General features: G+C 37.2%; 1 protein-coding gene across 1 annotated transcript; it reads left to right on the top strand.

The window, feature by feature from the left end:
* Positions 1 to 2,911: 2,911 nt before the first annotated feature.
* LOC112516270 (tobamovirus multiplication protein 1-like) lies at positions 2,912 to 19,082 on the top strand. The gene is made up of 11 exons (XM_025123287.1): positions 2,912 to 3,103; positions 4,684 to 4,774; positions 4,863 to 4,915; positions 5,173 to 5,265; positions 5,453 to 5,524; positions 16,555 to 16,627; positions 17,140 to 17,185; positions 17,283 to 17,346; positions 18,112 to 18,165; positions 18,264 to 18,341; positions 18,990 to 19,082. The coding sequence occupies exons 1-11, from the start codon at positions 2,912 to 2,914 to the stop codon at positions 19,080 to 19,082; spliced, it is 909 nt and encodes a 302-aa protein (XP_024979055.1).
* Positions 19,083 to 20,288: the final 1,206 nt, after the last annotated feature.

The raw sequence follows: 20,288 nt of genomic DNA, 5'->3' as shown, positions 1-20,288 counted from the left end.
GAATCCTAATGGATTCAATGATTTTTTTTAAAAATTTATATGTAATATATAATATATGATTTTTTTAATTAATTTTTTTTAAGAAAATAAGGTAAAATGACATATTTGACAGGCACATGATGAGGTTAAGGGAGCCTAAACAAATGGAGTTAATGAGAGGGACTTATTTGGGCTTCAAAACATGAAAAATGGGCTAAAAATGTACTTTACAAATTGGAGGGATGAAAAACCAAAAAATAGGTATTCAATAAGGACCAAAAATGTTTGTATAATATTAATGATGGTAAGAGATAATTGGTCTTGTATTGTAAAGAGTAAATTACAAATTTAGTCCCTGTAGTTATATGATAAATATGGATGAGTCCCCCAAACGAAAAATTTACATGTATAGTCATTGCGGTTTCATGTTTGTTGCAGATTGTCCTTTATTCTAACTTTGTTAATCTTAGTTTCATTAAGTCAGAGGTATATTGGTCATTTCATGATTTTCCTTTAAAAATAATATATATATATATATATAGAGAGAGAGAGAGAGAGAGAGAGGGTGGTTCAAATACTAACCCAATATTTTGTGCAAACTTTGCTAACCCACATCAACCAATAATGTTGCATCTTTGGGTTTGGTTAAAATGTAACTTACATATTAATGATAAGGGTATTTAGGTCATTAGTCATTCTTATGTAACTCCCAAATATTTTAATTAGGAGTTACAAATCCTACAATATCTCAAATTGATCTTCATCTAATAATGACATGAAGATTCAAATATGTTCATCTTATTGACAACTAATTCACATATGAAACCACCTACAGCGAACATCATGCACGAACAAATATAAAGTACAGGTATCAGTTTTATCTGCACAACCCATGTTTTTGTTAATGTGCATGTCTCATCGTCGTGCATGTGTATCGCTACGAGCATGCATCAAGGTTGAAGAACATGATCATATGACCAACATATATCGATTATAGTGTTCATTAGGTTCACAYGGTGTAGCTAATGTTCATATATCTAGGGTTCACACGGTGTAGCTAATGTTCATATATCTAGGGTTCACACGGTGTAGCTAATGTTCATATATCTAGGGTTCACACGGTGTAGCTAATGTTCATATATCTAGGGTTCACACCATAGGGTTCACATGAATGTTCATACCTTGATATAGGCACGAAGATGAACGATTGTTCATACACATATTAATTAATACAAATTTTTGACCAATTTATCCTTTGAACAATTGTTCATACACATATTAATTAATATATTAATTAAATTATTGTTTATTTAATCTCATTTAATAATAACCGTTAGATGAGAAAATGAACGATTAAGATGGGTTAGCATAGTTTGCACAAAATATTGGGTTAGTATTTGAACCAGCCCCTATATATATATATATATATATATATATATATATATTCTCAATCGGTTTGCTATAGTTCATATGTTGTAGATTTATATCATTCATTATTTACATGAGCTACTAGTTTTAAGGGGTATTTTTATTAGAACTAAGGGTTCGTTTACCAAATGCTTACCCAGTCACTTAGTCACTTACCTTATGGACGAGTATAAAAAGTACCAAGAATTTTACTTGGTAAGAGCGATTGCAAGGACCGAGAATATTACTTGATAAGTGATCATGATGGTTCTTACATAGTTAGAGCTTACGTGATGCATATGATGTTGTTTTGATGAATTAGAATTTTATCTGGTAAGGCAAACGAAAGTGTTGAATTCTACTGGTAAATGCTTACCTGATGAATGTTCGGGTAAACAACTCCTAAGTCTGTCAATTTTAAACCATTCCTATCAAATAATGCGTTCCTTGGTTCCATGCTCTATGCAATGAGCCATCCATTCATTGTTGTATTACAGTAGACGAACCACAAACTAATATGATTCAGGTTTAAGGTTAAATCATGTTAACCACTTCTAGCTTTTTGAAGGTCGGCTCCTCTGCGCCTTTAATCTCTGCAATAATGTAAAAATATTGTAGTTCTTAAGGACAAACCCTTGTGTATTTAGTCTTGACATTATCATCATATCCAAGTTACTGTTTTTTAGCAAGGTCCGTAAAAACACAAAGGTTGTTCTCAAAATCAATACACAATTTTGTACAAAAAAACTGACGAAACCACAGGTAGAAGTCTAGAACGACATAACTCAAAATTAAACTCAAAAACCATTAATCAAAATCAAACTCAGCCAACAAGAAATTAAATCAAACCATCAAGAACAAAAGCTCAAACCAGAAAGGCGAGAACGTGTATTTAATCTCGAAGGTAAGCCTGAGAGTAGGAATTGTAGCTGAGGGGAGCCTGGGTAAGGAACGAGGTTCCCTCAACGAGAGGGGGGCGGAGGGTCTCACCCTCACAGGGTATGGGTGTCTGGAGATGGCGAGTTAGGCGGAGAAGGAGATGTCGCCGATGGTTTGCGTGTATAGCCAAAAAGGAGGAAGCCGACACTGGGGTAGAGGAGGTCTGATAGATAAGGGGCGATTTATGTTTTATTAATATCATATATCTATATTATTAAATATAATAAGTATAATTTAATTCTTTTTGCTAAAAGACGATATTACCCCTTACTTAATGGAGCATCAGTTAGTGAAGTTAGTGTAAGGGACCTAATCCATAACAAGGGTAAAATCATAAGAACCATACATGTAATTATTGCATTTATGTGATCTGAACCTAAATTTTCAATAACCACAGGGACTAAATTTGTAATTTACTCTATTGTAAAAGCTAACGCTTCCATTGGTGTAATTTAAATGACATGTGTCACTTCAGACATCAATCTTGTACGTGTCACTTCCGAGTTTATCATCGCTGAGGAGTTACGCTCAATTTCTTCTTCGTTCTCTTTCTCCTTCCTTGATCGAGATTCAATCGGAATCGTTAATGGCGTTGTCGTCATCTTTGAGTACCAAAGGTTTCATATGGTTCAAATATATAGCAGATGCACAAAGCTTCACTGGAGGCGTAAGCTTGTTGAATGGATGGTGGGATAGGATTAACGAATCTCAAGAATGGCAGGAAGACACATTTTACGCTCTCTGTGCTGCATATGGCCTCGTTTGTCTGATTGCTCTGGTATGTTTTTTTGATTGTTAGATTTGAATTGAGAATTTCATGAAGTGGTTTTTACTCCGTCTTGAGATTAGAGGTTTGTTTTGACTTTTATCGTCAGAGTTGGTTTTTGTAATGTAATATGAAGATATATAAATTTAGATTCAAAAAAGAATTGGCAATGTCGCTTAATTCGTAGTATGATGAGAAAAACCGTAGGAATGGGCTTTCCTATCTCTAATTTCAAAATAGAAATATGATTCATGAAGTGAATTATTTTGATCTTACAAGTTGAATTGATTTTTTATTTATAAATTCTTCATGTTGGAGGCAGTATTGTTATGATTTATGGAATGTGGATAATAGCTCCTGCGTGGGGTGGGTCTATTAGCAAGCCAAAAGTCATTTCTAATTTTAGATTGGAGGTGACATATGTTGAAATTTGCGACTGGTTGGGTTGATCTTTAGTCATAGTCTTAACTTATTGAATCTGAGAAAGGGTTATAGGTCATTGATAGGGTTAAATTGTTATGGGTTTTTGTTTCAACATTTCATGGGTTGTCATGTAGTTTGGTATATGACATAGGTTAGCTAACTATTTTATTACATTAGCAAGTGGGAAAAATATAAATATAAAAAGTACATTAATTCTTTCTTTCATTTTACAGAGAATGATAAGTTAGGTTTTTGCTGGATTAGATTACAGAGGTTTTGGTTTGATCATGGAGGTGGTTGTATATCCCACAGTTGATTGTTAAGTTAATGTTAGAACCCAAGTCCAGTGAGATGCAGCTCCTAGTTTGTAACTATGTATAAGTTAAGCTGGTCAAATTGATCATTTTTAATCAAAGAGGCTATTTGAAGAAATTCACGCCAACCCGAAACCTGAGCACTCATGGTGCAATTCGGTGATGCTTAACTTGTAACTTGATGTAGTTTTAGCATGATTCCATTAGACCACAACCATTAGTACCGAGAGCATATTATCTCAAACTAGTTGGAGTTGGCTAACAAGGAAAAATAAATTAGGGACGAAAACAGAAGAAGGTGAACTTGAATGACGTCCTTCCACACACACTTATCTAAGACTAAGATCAATTCCTCTGGTGGAGGTCAACCTCTACCTCTTATAAATACCTATGGTGGAGGTCTCAATTTTTACTGGTCCATTTGAAAGTCTAGATTAGAGATGTTTCTCAACAGAATGACTAGATGAAAAGTTATGCCAAAGGTCAAATCTTTATTTTTGGAAAAATAACAGCGGTTCTTCAGTCGTACATAATATGGCAAGTTATTATGAATAGCAAAGAAAGGATTATAATTTTTAATTTCTTTCTGTGTTTTCACACTTGGCCTGTATGACTTCAATGATTCATTATTTGATGGTATTAGTACATAGCATCTCTTGAATATTGCTGTAGAGAATATTGTGGTAACCAAATTGAACAGAAGTATAGAGACTTTATCGGTGATTTTTAATGCTTATCCTTATTCACTTCCATGTGGTCACAAATTACACACATGCGAACATGAATTAACAAACGAAAATGGACAAATAAACAAGTTAATGCATCAAAAGTGGATGATTATCAACGAATATACAGGTGCAACTTGTTCGTATTCAAATGAGAGTACCAGAATATGGGTGGACAACACAAAAGGTTTTCCACTTGATGAATTTTGTGGTCAATGGATGTAAGGTTGCTACTCATTTTCTACATTTCTGAATGATGTATGATTTACCGGTTTATCTGATGTTTGTATATTCTTATGCTTTTCATAGTAAGGGCTGTTCAATTTGGATTTTATTGGAGGGTTTTCCACAAAAAACCAAAAGTAAGTTCATGTTCGTATTCTGCATCTTCATCTACTTTACATGGCATGGTGCTCATTTTGCAACTTCTATACAGTTGCTGGAAAGTACCTACCAATACAATATTTTATTTTCTTGCAATGCTAAAATAAGCTATGGCTTTTTTTTTTGTTGTTAAATATCAATTTAATTTGGATTTTGGAGATAGTTTTGATGCTAAATGATCTCTTGGGTCACATAGTGGCACTTAGCTTAACATTACTGCTCATGATACCTACAGGTTTTAGACATGATACTTTTGGATCTTCCTGGTCTTTTGTTTTTCTCAACATACACGTTGCTTGTGTTATTTTGGGCTGAGATATATCATCAGGTATTAACTTTTACATGCTATGCATTTTTTCTTATGTTTTACCTATGACAGGTTTATATGTATTGTTCTTATGTTTTACCAATTATAGGTTTATATCTATTGTTATAGTTGATATTATAAAATTAGCATGATGTAAGCAAAAATCCCTTCTTGTTGTGGTCATGTAATTCTATTTTCTAAATTTCAGGCAAGAAGTCTTCCAACTGATAAACTCAGACCAACATACTTTATTATAAATGGAATTGTATACTTCCTTCAGGTAGTACAAAAATTCCTCTTTGTTTATTTTGTTGGTTTTTACTAGGATGCCAGGGGAGGAGATGCTGGGAATGAAACATTTTTTTATGTTTTACTCCCTCCCTCCTAAAACAAATACAATGTTTGACTTGACACATAACTTGATAGAAGTCTTTGACTGATGATCAAATACCTAAAATACCCCTTTGGGCTGTGTTTGATACATGGGACAGGACATGAAGGGACAAAACTCACTATTCCACGTTTGGCACGATATGGGACAGGACAAAAACTCACTGTTCCACCTTTGACGCGACATAGGACAGGGACAAGGACCGGACAGGGTGGGAACATGGAACAAGAAAAAGCTTTTTCTTGGTCCACCAAAATAGGTGGAACAATATGGGACAAGGATGAGACATAAACTAAAAAATTAATAATTTACCCTTGTTTAATATATAATCCTAATATGGTATTTGTTTTAATGGTAATTTTACCGCTAGTTATGCTACCGCCACCATGACCGGCGGCCACCGCCGACCACCTCCTCTTCCACTACAATAACCTCCTTTAATACCTCCACCACCGTCCATCGCCACCACCACTACCACCGTCAGCCACCTCCACCATAACCACCACTACCTCCACCACATCGACTGCAGCTACCTCTTCCACCACTATCGGCCGTCAAAATCACTACTATTCACCATATCTTCATGTCCTCCACAATCACCGTTGTCCACCAACCACCACTGCCTCTACCTCCACTACCATTGTCACTGCAATAACCTGTATGGTGCCTCCTCCAATGTAACACCCCTAAAATGGGAGAAAGTTTGAACTTATAAAAACCTGTCATTTAATCATAATTAATAGGAGTATCTTCCCAAAAGGGAAATAATGCCATCTAATTTTAACATAAAGAAGAATAGGCTAATAGGTAACAACCTTCTAATCTAAATCAATCTAGAATCAGCTTACATTCAGGTGTTACTACAACCATCAAAAGACTACTATGTTTGGATCATCAATACGCTAAAAAATGCTACCCCATGAGTACCCCTAATGGCACTCCGATCCCTGCTCAAACATCCTTAGCCCTGCTGCCTAAGACATGATATACATACCATTTTAAGAAATATTTTGAAGTAAATAATCATAAAGTCAGAACTCGAAAATATATACTTAATGGAAATCAACAATCCCAATATTCTATTTTAAAGATTATAAAATTAAGCACATCTTGCGATGACGAGGGAGACTCGATTTACCATGGATGGTGACAAAACACAAGAGTAAGCCACATATCTATGTTATTAAGCCCCACTACGGATCAATGGTCATCCAATTCAACCTTAACATGGTTCATGGCGTAAGACCCCTGATATATGCTCGTTCACTAGAAATTACACCGTATGGTCAATGGCCAATGTACAACTCCAAGAGTCCGCAACACAATGAACCGATGACCCAATACCTATTTCAAGTTACAATAAGGGAAGGTCATCCCTTTATAAGACTAACAACTTGACTCTCATGCGTATAGATGCAAATGTAATATCGTTTGGATATGCTCAACCACATTCCATAGCACAAACATTTATGCAATTGAGTTAGCAAAGGCAAGATTTTCAATTTAATCAATAATCACAAGTACACTAAAATCCTTGATTTTAGTTTTCCAATACGTTTTATGTTTATAATCAAGCATCCTCATAACTCATCATAAAACCCCAGATTCAGTACAAAAAGGATACCAAGTTCTCAAATTTCCCAAATTTGATCTAAATGGCCTAAAATACCCAATATCGTGAAGTATTAAGGAATGGAGGTTTGAACAACTAAAACATAATATTTTGGCGTATATAAAGTTTTAGAAGAAGTAGAATGACTCACAGCGCTAGGTTTTGATGAAAACATAGAAACCCACCGAACCCTAGAAATGAGAGGAAATCTTTGAGGCTTGACCTATACTTGAACCTACACCCAAGATCTTTTTAAATACTTGAAGGAATCACAATTTCAACTTTAAATGATGGACCAAAACAAACAAATTCAATGTAGTGAGAGAGAAGTGGATGGGAGTAAATGAGGTGAGATGATGCCTAGAAGAAAAGAGAAGTGAAAATAATGAACTCCCCTCAACTTCACACAGAAACCCACGCGACTTGTGGGGCGTCTTAGGTCACCTGGCCCTAAGTCACTCGAATCCTTTCTCGGTTACGGCATGGGGCGCCTATTGAAAAGTATTCGAGTAAGATAGATGAAAACAAAATAAAGTTTTAGTCTTTATAAAAAACTTTAAATCTTTAACGGACAAAATTAAACCCTTTTAAATTTCAGAACCCACAACACCTCAACATAGTGTCAATTCACATAGATTGAATCTATCCTTCACGATAGATTCAATGAAAGAAAGGAGTAGAAGCAGAGTTGTTCACTTAGTGAACAGAAAACTAAATACAATGCTGAAAATATAAAACCAATCTGATTAAACTGTCGATTTGTATTGTAATCTGCACAGTAAAACCTGTCCTTTAAGGTTTTATACGACCATTTTATTAACGTTGTGAGTCTGCTAGTCGCAAATCCCCAGGATTTGATGCAGTATACGATTCATTTATGAACATCGATCAAAAACGAATATAGAGCACGATGGATGCAGAAAATGGTAGAGAGAAAAGAATGTTTGGAAGCAGTAATCGATAGAAGGAAGCTGTTTTTTTCTAGTGGTATTGAGAGTTGGCTTCAACCCAGTTTATATATTGGGTGAAGCCTCCAACTTCCCACAAAATGCTCCCTAAAAATCGAGATCATGGTGGACAATATTCCCAACTAACCATTATCTCAATGTGGAAGACCAAGTCAAAATCCCCTTTTTTTATAAATAAAAACTGTTAATTTTCCTTCTCCTCACGACTTTGTATCAAAAAGATACACGGAGCGAGGCTCCTTCTGCTCTGATGTGGCGTGCAAAGTGCGCCTTCTCGCGCCACCTTCGCGAATCCCGCTCCCGTACCCTCGGCCATGCGTGCGTGTGTGTTGGGCCTTCCACTCAAGACCCCCACCATGAGTCCACCAACTTGTTTATAGCCCATTTTTAGAGAAAGCCTTATAAGTTTCTCTAGAAAATCCTTTTCTACCAATGTGGGATGGAAGACAAACTTCCAACCTACAAATTTTCCAACAATTTCCCACCAGGTTGGAAAGTTTTCTGACATTCATTGTAGACAATGTTATTATGGTGTCACTAAGATTAAACCCTGTTTAATGTAAGTATGCAAGAAGGGATCAATCCAATGGTATCCTTAGGATTTAAACCTTGAATCTTGCGACCACTCCGACTTACTTACACACATCATCTATCAAACCTTGCTCTCTCACTGAGCGCTAATATGGCCATGTGCTAAACCCTGTTTCATGACTTACTAAAAAAGAAACCACTACTCTTCTTTTGAGGCAGCACCACCTCTAAGTCATATAGGCAAAGTTCTATAAMATYWTCGTTGTTAAGATGCCTCTAAACTTTGTTAAGAGATTAACTCATCCTTGTTCTCGACAACGCCGTACTATCTTTCACCTTACATGGATCTRTCRTTTGATARTACCTTCTATCAGTCAAGTGACTTGTTGTTACCCTTTAAACTTGGTAGATAGGAGCACTATATTCAAGTTGGGTTTCCATCACTAACTGATTCTATGTGGCTTCAGACCCATGTCTGTGGTTGTTGACCCTACCAAGTCTCTCGTCAGAGGCTTGGTTAGTGGATCTGCCAAGTTCCCACAAGACTTGACAAACACAATACTTATGGTACCATCATCAATAAGTTGTCTCATGTAGTTGTGTCGGAGACCTATGTGTCGCGACTTCCCATTGTATATGGCATTGTATAGTTTTGACAGTGTGGCCTCACTGTCACAATACATGGGAATAGAAGGAGTCGGTCGAGGCCTTAAATGGATATATGTCAACAAATCTCTAATCCATTTGACCTCTTTGCCCGCTGCCGCTAGGGCAATGAATTTGGCTTCCATAGTCGAATGGGCGATACACGTTTGTTTCTTGCTCGCCCAAGAAATCACCCCTCCAGCAAGAGTATAAATCCATCCACTTGTGGATTTAGAATCACTTGAATGATCTATCCAACTGGTATCAAAATATCCCTCCAAGATTCCTGGATGTGTAGAGTATGTCAACTCTAGTTCTTGGGTTCTTTTTAAGTAGCCCAATACTCTGCCAGTTGCTTTCCAGTGATCTGAACCCGAATTGCTGGTATATTGACTCAGTCTACTCACAGCAAAAGCAATATCCGATCTAGTGCAATGCATTGCATACATCATGCATCCTATTGCACTAGCATATTCTAGTTGAGCCACTGCTCTACCAGTATTTTTATTGAGTTTCACACTCGAATCACACAGAGTGTTAAACTCCTTTATATTCAAATGTTGAAACTTTGTCAGTGTCTTCTCTATGTAGTGAGATTGACATAGAGAGATTTGAGATGCTGACCTTTTGATCTTTGTCCCAAGGATGGTATCTACTTTTCCAAGATCTTTCATCTTAAAGTTCGAGGATAAATACCCTTTTGTCTCAAGAATACCATCTAGATTGGTTCCGATGATCAACATATCACTGACATAAAGACAAATTACCACAGTGTATCGACTCGTGCATTTTGAGTAGATGCATTCGTCGGCCCCATTATGTCGGAACCCGAAAGATGTGATAGTCGTATCAAACCTTTCATGCCACTGTTTAGGAGCTTGTTTTAACCCGTATAGAGACTTAACAAGTTTACACACTTTATTCTCTTGTTCGGGTATTACAAATCCTTCAGGTTGCTCTATGTAAACCTCCTCGTTTAAATAGCCATTCAGGAAAGCTGTTTTCACGTCTATTTGGTGAATATACAGTTCTTTTATGGCGGAAATTGCTATAAGAGTTCGAATGAAACTAATTCTAGCAACTGGAGCATAGGTGTCGAAATAATCGACTCCCTCTTTCTGTCTATATCCTTTTGCCACCAATCTAGCCTTGAAGGATGATATTGAATCATCAGGGTGCATCTTTCTTTTGAATATCCACTTGGAACCGATGGGTTTCTCCCCTGTGGGCAAATTTTCCAGCACCCAAGTTCCATTACCCAAGATGGAGTCCATCTCATCATTTATTGCTTCTTTTCACATTGGAGCATCCCTTGAAATCATGGCCTCTTTAAATGTCTTGGGATCCTCTTCAGTACTGATAGAGAAAATGAACTCTCTTGTCACTTTATTTTGTGTCCCTTCTACCAAGTACGAGAAAAAGTCATTTCCCAGATTTTTCTCTTTTCTCACTCTTGTGCTTCTTCGTGGTTCGTCAGCCTCTATAGAGGTTTTGGAACTAGCATGAGATGAACAAGAGGGGTTAGAGGCCAATGTTGGTTCTGATCTTTCAGCATCTTCTGAAAATCTATCTTCAAAGAACTCCACATCCCTAGTATATACTATAACTCCTGACGAAGTTTATCCAATAATCTATAAGCCTTGCTATTTACTGCATATCCGACGAATATGCTCTTAATAGCACGGGCTCCCAATTTAGATCTTTTTGGATCAGGAGTTCGATAGTATGCAATACATCCCCAAACTCTTAGATAGTTCAAATTTGGTTTTCTACCTCTCCAGAGCTCATATGGGTTGGTTGGAATCACACGACTAGTGATTCGGCTATGAATATGACAAGCTGTCAACAGGGCTTCTCCCCAGAGATTGTTAGGCAACCCCGATTGGTTCAACATGCAGTTGACCATTTCAACAAGGATTCGGTTCTTTCGTTCCGCCAAGCCATTTTGTTGAGGAGTAAATGGTGAGGTCCGTTCATGTTTGATACCGTTCTCTTCACATAATGTATCGAATTCTCTATTAAAATATTCACCACCTCTGTCTGTCTGATCAAAATATTTTTATCCATTTTTCGAGTTGATTTTCGACTTCAGCTTTATAGAGTTTAATGGCTTCAAAAGCTTCATCTTTTGAGTGTAACAAATAAACTTGTAAAAAACGACTGAAGTCATCACAAAAAGTAATGAAGTACCTTTTACCTCCTCGGGTAAATATTCCATTTAATTCACAAATATCATAATGAATCAACTCTAAAATTGATGTGTCCCTTTTAACAGAAGGAAAAGGTTTATTTGTAAACTTTGATTTTACACAAGTTTCACACTTTTCAAAATCTTTGTTATCAATTTTGATTAATCCTTTGTTATGCATTTTTTCAATATTTTTTACATTTGTATGCGCAAGACGTTTATGTCATAAAGAAATAGAACAAACAGAATAATCCAAAGAAGCAACTTTATTAAAATCATTTGGGATTACATCAATCATAGAAACAGAAAAATTTGAAACATCTTCAGACGTGGTTAAAACATTATTTCCTACTGAATCACTAGTTCCGACCTCCTCACTACCATCCTCACTCAGATTCAGGCGATACATACCCAACTTGGTAGTATCCCTTTCCAATGAACGTCTTCCTCTTGTATATCACGAGCTTCCTTGACTCTATATTTATTCCAAACCCATTTTCATCGCGTTTGCTTGCAGAGACGAGGCTCTTGTTAATGGAAGGCACGTGAAGAACATTTTGGAGAGTGACGGTCTTGCCGTAAGTGAACTTCAGTAGTACGGTACCCATTCCAACGACATCCGCACGGTTGTTGTTAGCAACTATCACTTGCTTCCCATCTCAAACTGATCCATATTCAACAAACTTGGACCTGGAGTCACAAACATGAACAATGGCTCCAGAATCCAAGTACCAGCCACCTCTTCCAACCACAATTCTTGTAGAGGCCTCTGAGATCATATCAATCTCTTCCATGTGGAGATTCGCCACAAGGTGTTGAATCCCCTCAACATAATTAGCAGCAGGGGGTCCGGACTTTTTGTCCTTACATTCACGAGCGTAGTGTCCCGTCTCTCCGTAGACGTGACATCTTTCGACCCTCTTAAATTTCTACCCCGGGTTTGATTGATTACCAGATCTCTTGAAACTTTTCTTTTGTGGACCTAAGTTCCACTTTCTGTTTGGACCTCCGGTCCTTCCCTTACCCTTGCCTCCAGCCTGCACGCTCTTGGCATTCATCAAAGATTTGCCTCTCTTTTCCCGATTACGTGCCTCTTCCTCGTTTCGAAGATGTTTTAGTAAATCATCCAAAGAATAATCTTCGGTTTTGTGTATCATTCTTTTAGAAAAATCTTTCCAAGATGGTGGCAGTTTGTCAATCACTGCCCCTACTTTAAAATTTTCAGGAATAGCAATCGAAAGCATTTAAAGTTTATTTACTAAAACTTGGAGCTCATGCACTTGCTCCAGAATCGGTATTTCATCAACCATTTGAAATCTCAAATACTGAGACACAAGATATTTGTTAGTGCCATCTTCTTGTGACTTGTAATTGAATTTCAATGCTTTCCACAACTCTCTAGGGCACGTAATCGGGAATACAGATCATACAAACGATCTGACATAGCATTCTTAATATCTCCACAAGCAAGAGTTTCCTCTTCCTTACAGATCATCCTCAGTTTTTCCAGATCAGCAATTCTTTGAAGATCCGGCTGTTGCCCTGCTTCAGGGACCAAATGTTCGGGAATAGGTGGGAGGCTTAGGTCTAGAACATAATAGAATTTTACCACCGTTAACATGAACTTTATTTTGTCCACCCAACGAGTGTAACTTGACCCGTCAAACTTCTCGAGTTTCATCATATCTTGATTAAGAATACGGTAGTTTCTAGTGTCCATAACGTTTTAAAACCTTAAAGAATGTTGAAAAGTATTCGAGAAAGATAGATGAAAACAAAATAAAGTTTTAGTCTTTATAAAAAAACTTTAAATCTTTAACAAACAAAATTAAACCCTTTTAAATTTCAGAACCCACAACACCTCAGAGTGTCAATTTACACAGATTGAATCTATCTTTCACGATAGATTCAATGAAAGAAAGGAGTAGAAGCAGAGTTGTTCACTTAGAGTGCGTTTGGGGCGCAGACAGGACATGATAGAACAGGACAGGACAGGACAGGACAGGACAGTTGTTCAGCGTTTGGTAAGACATGACAGGACAGGACAAAACTGGTTAAAATGACCAATTTACCCCCAATAAGCTGTTTAGTGTTTTTTCACTAAATAATCAATATAATAAATGCTTACAAATACTATTTAAAAATACCAAAAAATTTCCAAAATCAATCTTAATTAAAAACTCACATTAATAAATCAAAAGATTTAAMCATCATATTCACAAACAAAAAGTGAAATGTTTACCAAAAGACTTAAACACAAAAGATCAAATGTTTACAATTGTGTACCAAAAGACTTAAACACAAAAGATCAAATGTTTACCAACCAAGTAGCATAAATCAAGTAGCAACTTTAACCAGAAAAAAATTGATGCAGGGGGCAGTGGGTTCATCATCTTCATCCACAATATCAAACACATTTACCAAAATTCAAACACATTACCAAAATTCAAACACAAATTGATGCAGGGGCAGTGGGTTCATCATCTTCATCCACAATATCAAACACATTTACCATAAATCAAGTATCAAACACAATATCAAACATATTTACCACAAATTGATGCAGGGGAAGTGGGTTCATCATCACATATGAATATTCATCATCTTCATCCACAAACAACAAAAACCCCCAAAATTGGATTTCATATGACCATACGACTAAATTTACAACAGTCGAGAAGCAAAGACCCCTAAAATTGGATTTCAGAGCTTAAATCCATCGAACAACAGTCGAGAAGCAAAGGCCATACGACTAAATTTACAGTTTCTAAGCAGTCGAGAAGCAACAGTCGAGAAGCAACAATCGATTAGAAATCGAACGACTTACCAGTCGAGAAGCAACAGTCGATTGGATATGGAGAGAAGAGTTCGGTACCGTCGATTGGAACAGTGGAGAAGAGAAGAACACCGATTGGAACTCACCGTCGATGGTCGTCGTCGATGAAGGAAGCGATGGAGGCGTTGATCGATGAAGCGATGGAGGCGATGGGTTAGGTCTTGTGAGAGCCGGGTAGGAGAAAAAGGGTAATGAGGGAAAAAGTGTTGAGTTCCACTTAGTTCTAGGGGGTAATGGTTGAACAAGCGTATCTCATGCTTGTCCAACTTAGTTCCACTTAGTTCCACATCCAGCCACACCAAACGTAGGACAAATGTATTATGTCATGTCCTGTCCCATCCTGTCCAGCATACCAAACGCACCCTTAATGAACAGAAAACTAAATACAATGTTGAAAATATAAAACCAACCTGATTAAACTGTCGATTTGTATTGTAATCTGCACGGTAAAACCTGTCCTTTAAGGTTTTATACGACCACTCTATTAACGCTGTGAGTTTGCTAGTCGCGAATCCCCAGGATTTGATGCATTATACGATTTGTTTATAAACAGCGAAAAAAACGAATATAGAGCACGGTGGATGCAGAAAATGGTAGAGAGAAAAGAATGTTTGGAAGCAGCAATCGATAGAAGGAAACTGTTTTTTTTTTCCTGGTGGTATTGGGAGTTGGCTTCAACCCAGTTTATATATTGGGTGAAGCCTCCAACTTCCCACGAAAAGCTCCCCAAAAATCGAGATCATGGTGGAGAATATTTCTCCACTAACCATTATCTCAAAATCGTGGAAGACTAAGTCAAAATCCCCTTTTTTTTAAAAATAAAAACTGTTAATTTTCCTTCTCCTCACGACTTTGTATCAAAAAGATACTCGGAATGAGGCTCCTTCTGCTCCGATGCGGCGTACGCCACCTTCGCGAATCCCGAGCCCGCATGTGTGTTGGGCCTTCCACTCAAAACCCCCACCATGAGTCCACCAACTTGTTCATAGCCCATTTCTAGAGAAAGCCTTATAAGCTTCTCTACAAAATCCTTTTCTACCAATGTGGGATGGAAGACAAACTTCCAACCCACAAATTTTCCAACAGCGCCTCCCATGTGGCTTCCCTTGGTCGCATGCCTCACATCTTCAGCACGTATGTCGGGTGACTCCAGCCCATGTTCGGGCGCCTTGCCCAAGCGGCTTAGGCCTCCCCGCATGCCACATAGACCACTGCCTCCTTTCACGTTCGAGCCCTAGACTGGCAATACATTCCAGTAGCTTAGGCTACTTTCCGTCCCGGATCAATGATTTGCACCTATCTTATCCTTCCAACCACAAACAACCACCAAAACCAAAGATAATGATTAAGGGTAAATCTAATCTTTCAGGAGCTCGGTAAATTACATAAAATGATGACATCAAGTCCCGTGATAAATTCCAACTTCGGATAATAACAACTAATTCAAATACGGGTGTTACATCCAATTCATAAGGATCTTCCAAAACGAATAAAACATAGTTTTTTCTTTGTATGAATCGGGCTTTTTTGAACTAAAATTAGTTATATCAAATGTTTCATTCAAATTTGGTACTATTATATGTTTATGATTTATGTACATAAAAATTGTGTAAAAATATTTATAAATTAAATCATTTAAACATTTACTTTATTTGTGTCATTTATAACTAGTATAGTATATATAAAATCATCAAATAACATTTAGGGGCAACTTGTCTAGTCCCATATCCAATCCTAGTCGTACCAAACACGAGACAGGCACTTGTTCTGTCCAAACCTGTTCGCTTGTCCAGTTCTCTTGTCCGGTATAATCCTATTCAATCATATCCAATCCAATCATGTATGTATACCAAATGTTACCTTAGAAGACAAAATTGAGAGAACTTGTGAACTACAATCAATATCACCAATATCTCCTAATAATTGTTAAAGTGCATATTGGTAAATTGGGAGATGAATCTTGTAGAAAGAGGAAGCATTAATTGTTGTTTGAACTTCGCAAAATAAAAACTGTTGCATTTTTATGGGATGGAGAAGTATTTTCTTTCTTTGAGAAGAGGTGAATGTAATCCTTCATATTTGCAGTCATGTATTTTAACTATTTTCCAATTGTTTGTGAACTTGCATGATGATTTTTAGATTTGCATCTGGATGTATATGAGATTCAGCAAAAGTGATGCTGCGGTAGAAGTTGCCGAGCTCTTCTTTTCAGGTAAGATATACTGAATCAGTATATAACGAAGCCAAAGTGTGTTGACGCTCCTTGGATTTGTAAGGGATGGAAAGGGGGTCCTCATATGAAGCCTTTTTTTTTATTTTAAAGATGTGCTCATTAACTCAAACCTTTGGCATTTTGGGCATGGAGGAGTAACCTTGTGAGTTGCTCTAAGGGCTCAATCCAATACTAATATTGGCATTGTATCATTTACTCTCTCCGTTCCAAAGTAAGTGTCCATGTTTCTATTTTGGTTTGTCCCAAAATAAGTTTCCACTTTCAAAAGTGAGGGCCTATTTTCCAATTTTTACCCTTAATTATAAGATGGAGGTATTCATAACTCCCTGTATTGTTAAGGGTAAAATTGTCATTTAGTTAATTAAAAAGTTTAATAGTTATACATTTCTAAAACTGTTTGTCTTTTGACAGTGAATAGCTTGTTAAGATAATTACTGCTGCAATGTTATATGATCGTCGTGTTTTTAATATCCACCTTTTTGTATCTGCAGTTATCTCACTTGGTGCTGCTGCAGGGTTCGTATTATATGGTGGGAGGTAGTTGCTTATCGCCACAGAAGAAGAACATCTTGATCTTTCTTTCCATGACTTTGCACTTTTTCCTTATTTTTATGGTGTTTGTTTCTTCTCATAGGTTGTTTGTCATGCTTAGGCGCTTTCCTATTGAATCTAGAGGCCGTCAAAAGAAGATGCACGAGGTTAACATCTCTACTTACCTCTTTGATTACTACAACTTTGGAGCTTGCTGCGTAATCAATATAACACTTGGAGTTTTAGCATTTAATTAGCAATGCAAGTCCTCTATTGTCTTGCAATCTTTTTTGTTATGCACTTTACACTACATGCTCATATAAATATCATCGTGGTATGCAAATATGACATCAATGTTGTATGAAATGGTTCTTCACTCCTTATTGGCCACATGCTTTATTCTTCATCGGGATGGAATATAGGCTCTAAATAAAGTTTGGGCGACAGTAGGTGTAGTAAGTGAACTTTCAGCTAGTTGAACTTTGATTGGTTTCTTGAAAACCAAGGCCACTTGGCGTGTATTGGGATGTTCTCATCTGAAAATGATATTATAGTCATTTGAAGTTTCTACAAATGGCCCTGGTTGTTTGTACCCATATGATATTATGGTTTAAACCCATTGTTTATGTCTGACCTAAGGCATATAGTCTGTGATAAACTCTCCCTCATACAAGACATCATAGGGATCAAAAGTGTAATCATGTGCTTGACATTGTCGGTGGTTTGTTGGTTTTGACATGTGTTTCTTGCGGAGCTTTCCTTCTTTAAGGAAAGTCAAATTTGAGCATGCTTAAAGTTTGTATTTAGAGACAATAGGAACCTTTTCAAAGTGATTTCTTCTTTGTTCTATTAATATTTGAATACATTTGGCTATTTTTGGGGGAAAAAGAATAAGTTTGGCTTTTGAACTTCTATATATGGCGTTTTGACAGGTGGGATTTGTGACGGGGATTTGCTGCAGTTGTTTCTTAATAAGATGCATAATGGTAAGTTCAAATAATTCAAAACCATTCATCCACTACATCATCTAGCCTAAGTTCCATCACTAATCTTCATGCAATTGCTTGTTTGGTTTGTTCAATAGGTTGCAATCGCCGCATTTGACAAGAATGCTGATATCCATGTCTTGAATCACCCTATCCTTGATTTTGCCTACTATATGGTAAGTTTATGAAGACTTGTCACACTAAGATTGCTAGTGTCTTACATCGGTTAAACTTGGACCAGGTCTCCGCAATATATGTTGGAATTTCCCTTTCCTACTCAAGGGCTCTGCTCTTTTGGAGAGTAATTTGGGGGTTTCACGTATTCTCATATGGTATTAGAGCCAAGGTCTACCACTTTAGAGACTCGATACGATGTGGCAATTCGTATTTATTAGCCCCCTCTCAACACATGGGAACAATCTGTACCTGTCTAGTTTCTATTCAAAGGGGCGTGTTAGTGTCCCACATTGGCTGACTTGGACCATTTCGCCTCGATATATGTTGGAACATCCCTTCTCCCAGAGGATAATATGGGGTTTCACACACGAAGATAACAAGTCTCCAATTTGAGGGGAGCAAACCATTTTACTCAACAATGGTCCATTGAATAGTCAACTTTAAGATGACATTATATTGGATAGAAATATTGCAAGGGTATGTAGTGACTGGTCCACAAGAGGAGACATGAGTGTGGGATTACAGGGTATGGGACATGTTATTCTTTCGTTATTCGTACAACTGTGCTGAAAGAATTGTATCTTTTATGGATAACCTTCTGCTTTCTCTTGCATTAATGAGGTGTATTGCCCTTTTTCCTTACGTAGATAGTGGAGATTTTGCCGTCTGCTCTTGTGCTTTTCATCTTACGAAAGCTGCCTCCGCGACGAGCATCCGATCAGTACCATCCAATCAAATGATGCTGACAATGGTAGTTTTACTTCGGAGGATCAAAGTTGATGTAGTACCAAGTTTTTTTTAAGGTGATCCTCTCTCTCTCTCTCTTTATATACATATATATATATATTATATATTCCTTTCCATGAGAATAAAATGCAGGCATAAATGTCTTGCTAACAGTATGGTGTAAATTTGTATCTCTTCCTTGTCTGAGTGCGTTCCACGAAGTGGTTGGAACCGTGCTCATAGTCTCTGATTTTATTCGAAAATGGCGTACCAAAATGGCTCACCATTCAAGCTTTATAATGAATGTCCTTTAAGATGGTACAGCTTCTATAAGCTGATCGGCATCATTATATGCCTCTCTCTCTGTCACACACTCTCACAAGTCCCGGGTCTTCACAGAAACAACCACTCTATTCCTCAGGGTAGAGGTCAGGTTTACGTACATCTTTCCCTCCCCAGTCCCCATCTTGGGGAGTTGGGGTGGGACATACTAGGTTCTTTTGGTCTGGTAATGTTGTTTATAGTTTTTTCTTTGAGTATATCACAATTAAAGCCAATTGAACCATGGGCCCTGGAAGCCATTTTGCAGGAGAAAACTGAACATGAATCTACAATCAAAGCTTCTGGGAATTGTTACATGAAGCTTGTTAACGTCACCCTACGGTTTGTGTCATCTTGCAACGATATGTGATAATTTTTACCCAATTAGTCGATAGGATCTTGCAAAGTGTCATTTTCATTTACCCAAGACAATATTTTGGTCTTCCTTTCAATGGAAGTGACCTTTTATAGTACTATCTACAGCATCTTACGAAAATCGAACATGACATCTTGTCTCTTTTTGCTCTACTTTCTCGAAAAATGACAACCCTACTTTTCGAGTGAGATATACTGGATTAGTTTGGGTTTTGGGGATGGGTATTTGCATTAGAAATCTTATTTCTGTGTCGATATTGCACTTCGTGTTAGATCTTTTTGTTCTTGGTAGATGCCGAGTTATGGGCATGAATACCAATAGCAGCAACAAGATGGAACTATAGACTTGATGTATACCTTTAACCACCGTAGCGATTGTGTAAGGCGAGGCACATGCCGTGGTGTCTTACGGCTTCTTATCATGCGAGTTTTTTTGAAGGCGTTATTTGACTTCGTTTGATTTTTAATAACTTTTTAAAAAGCATCCCTTTTTTTACTTTGTTTGAACATGTTTTCTGTTGTGA

Source organism: Cynara cardunculus (assembly GCF_001531365.2).
Source record: "Cynara cardunculus var. scolymus isolate 2C chromosome LG 8, CcrdV1, whole genome shotgun sequence".
Lineage (NCBI taxonomy): Eukaryota > Viridiplantae > Streptophyta > Magnoliopsida > Asterales > Asteraceae > Cynara > Cynara cardunculus.
The sequence above is the reverse complement of the archived record's forward strand: the minus strand, read 5'-3'. Positions and strand labels throughout refer to the sequence as shown.

What these genes read in the sequence shown, in the direction of transcription:
- LOC112516270 (XM_025123287.1), top strand. Translation starts at nt 2,912, where the DNA reads ATGGCGTTGTCGTCATCTTTGAGTACCAAAGGTTTCATATGGTTCAAA. An exon ending in TTTTCCACAAAAAACCAAAA is followed by an intron (nt 4,916 to 5,172) that starts GTAAGTTCATGT and finishes TGATACCTACAG; the next exon opens with GTTTTAGACATGATACTTTT. An exon ending in GTCAAAAGAAGATGCACGAG is followed by an intron (nt 17,347 to 18,111) that starts GTTAACATCTCT and finishes GCGTTTTGACAG; the next exon opens with GTGGGATTTGTGACGGGGAT.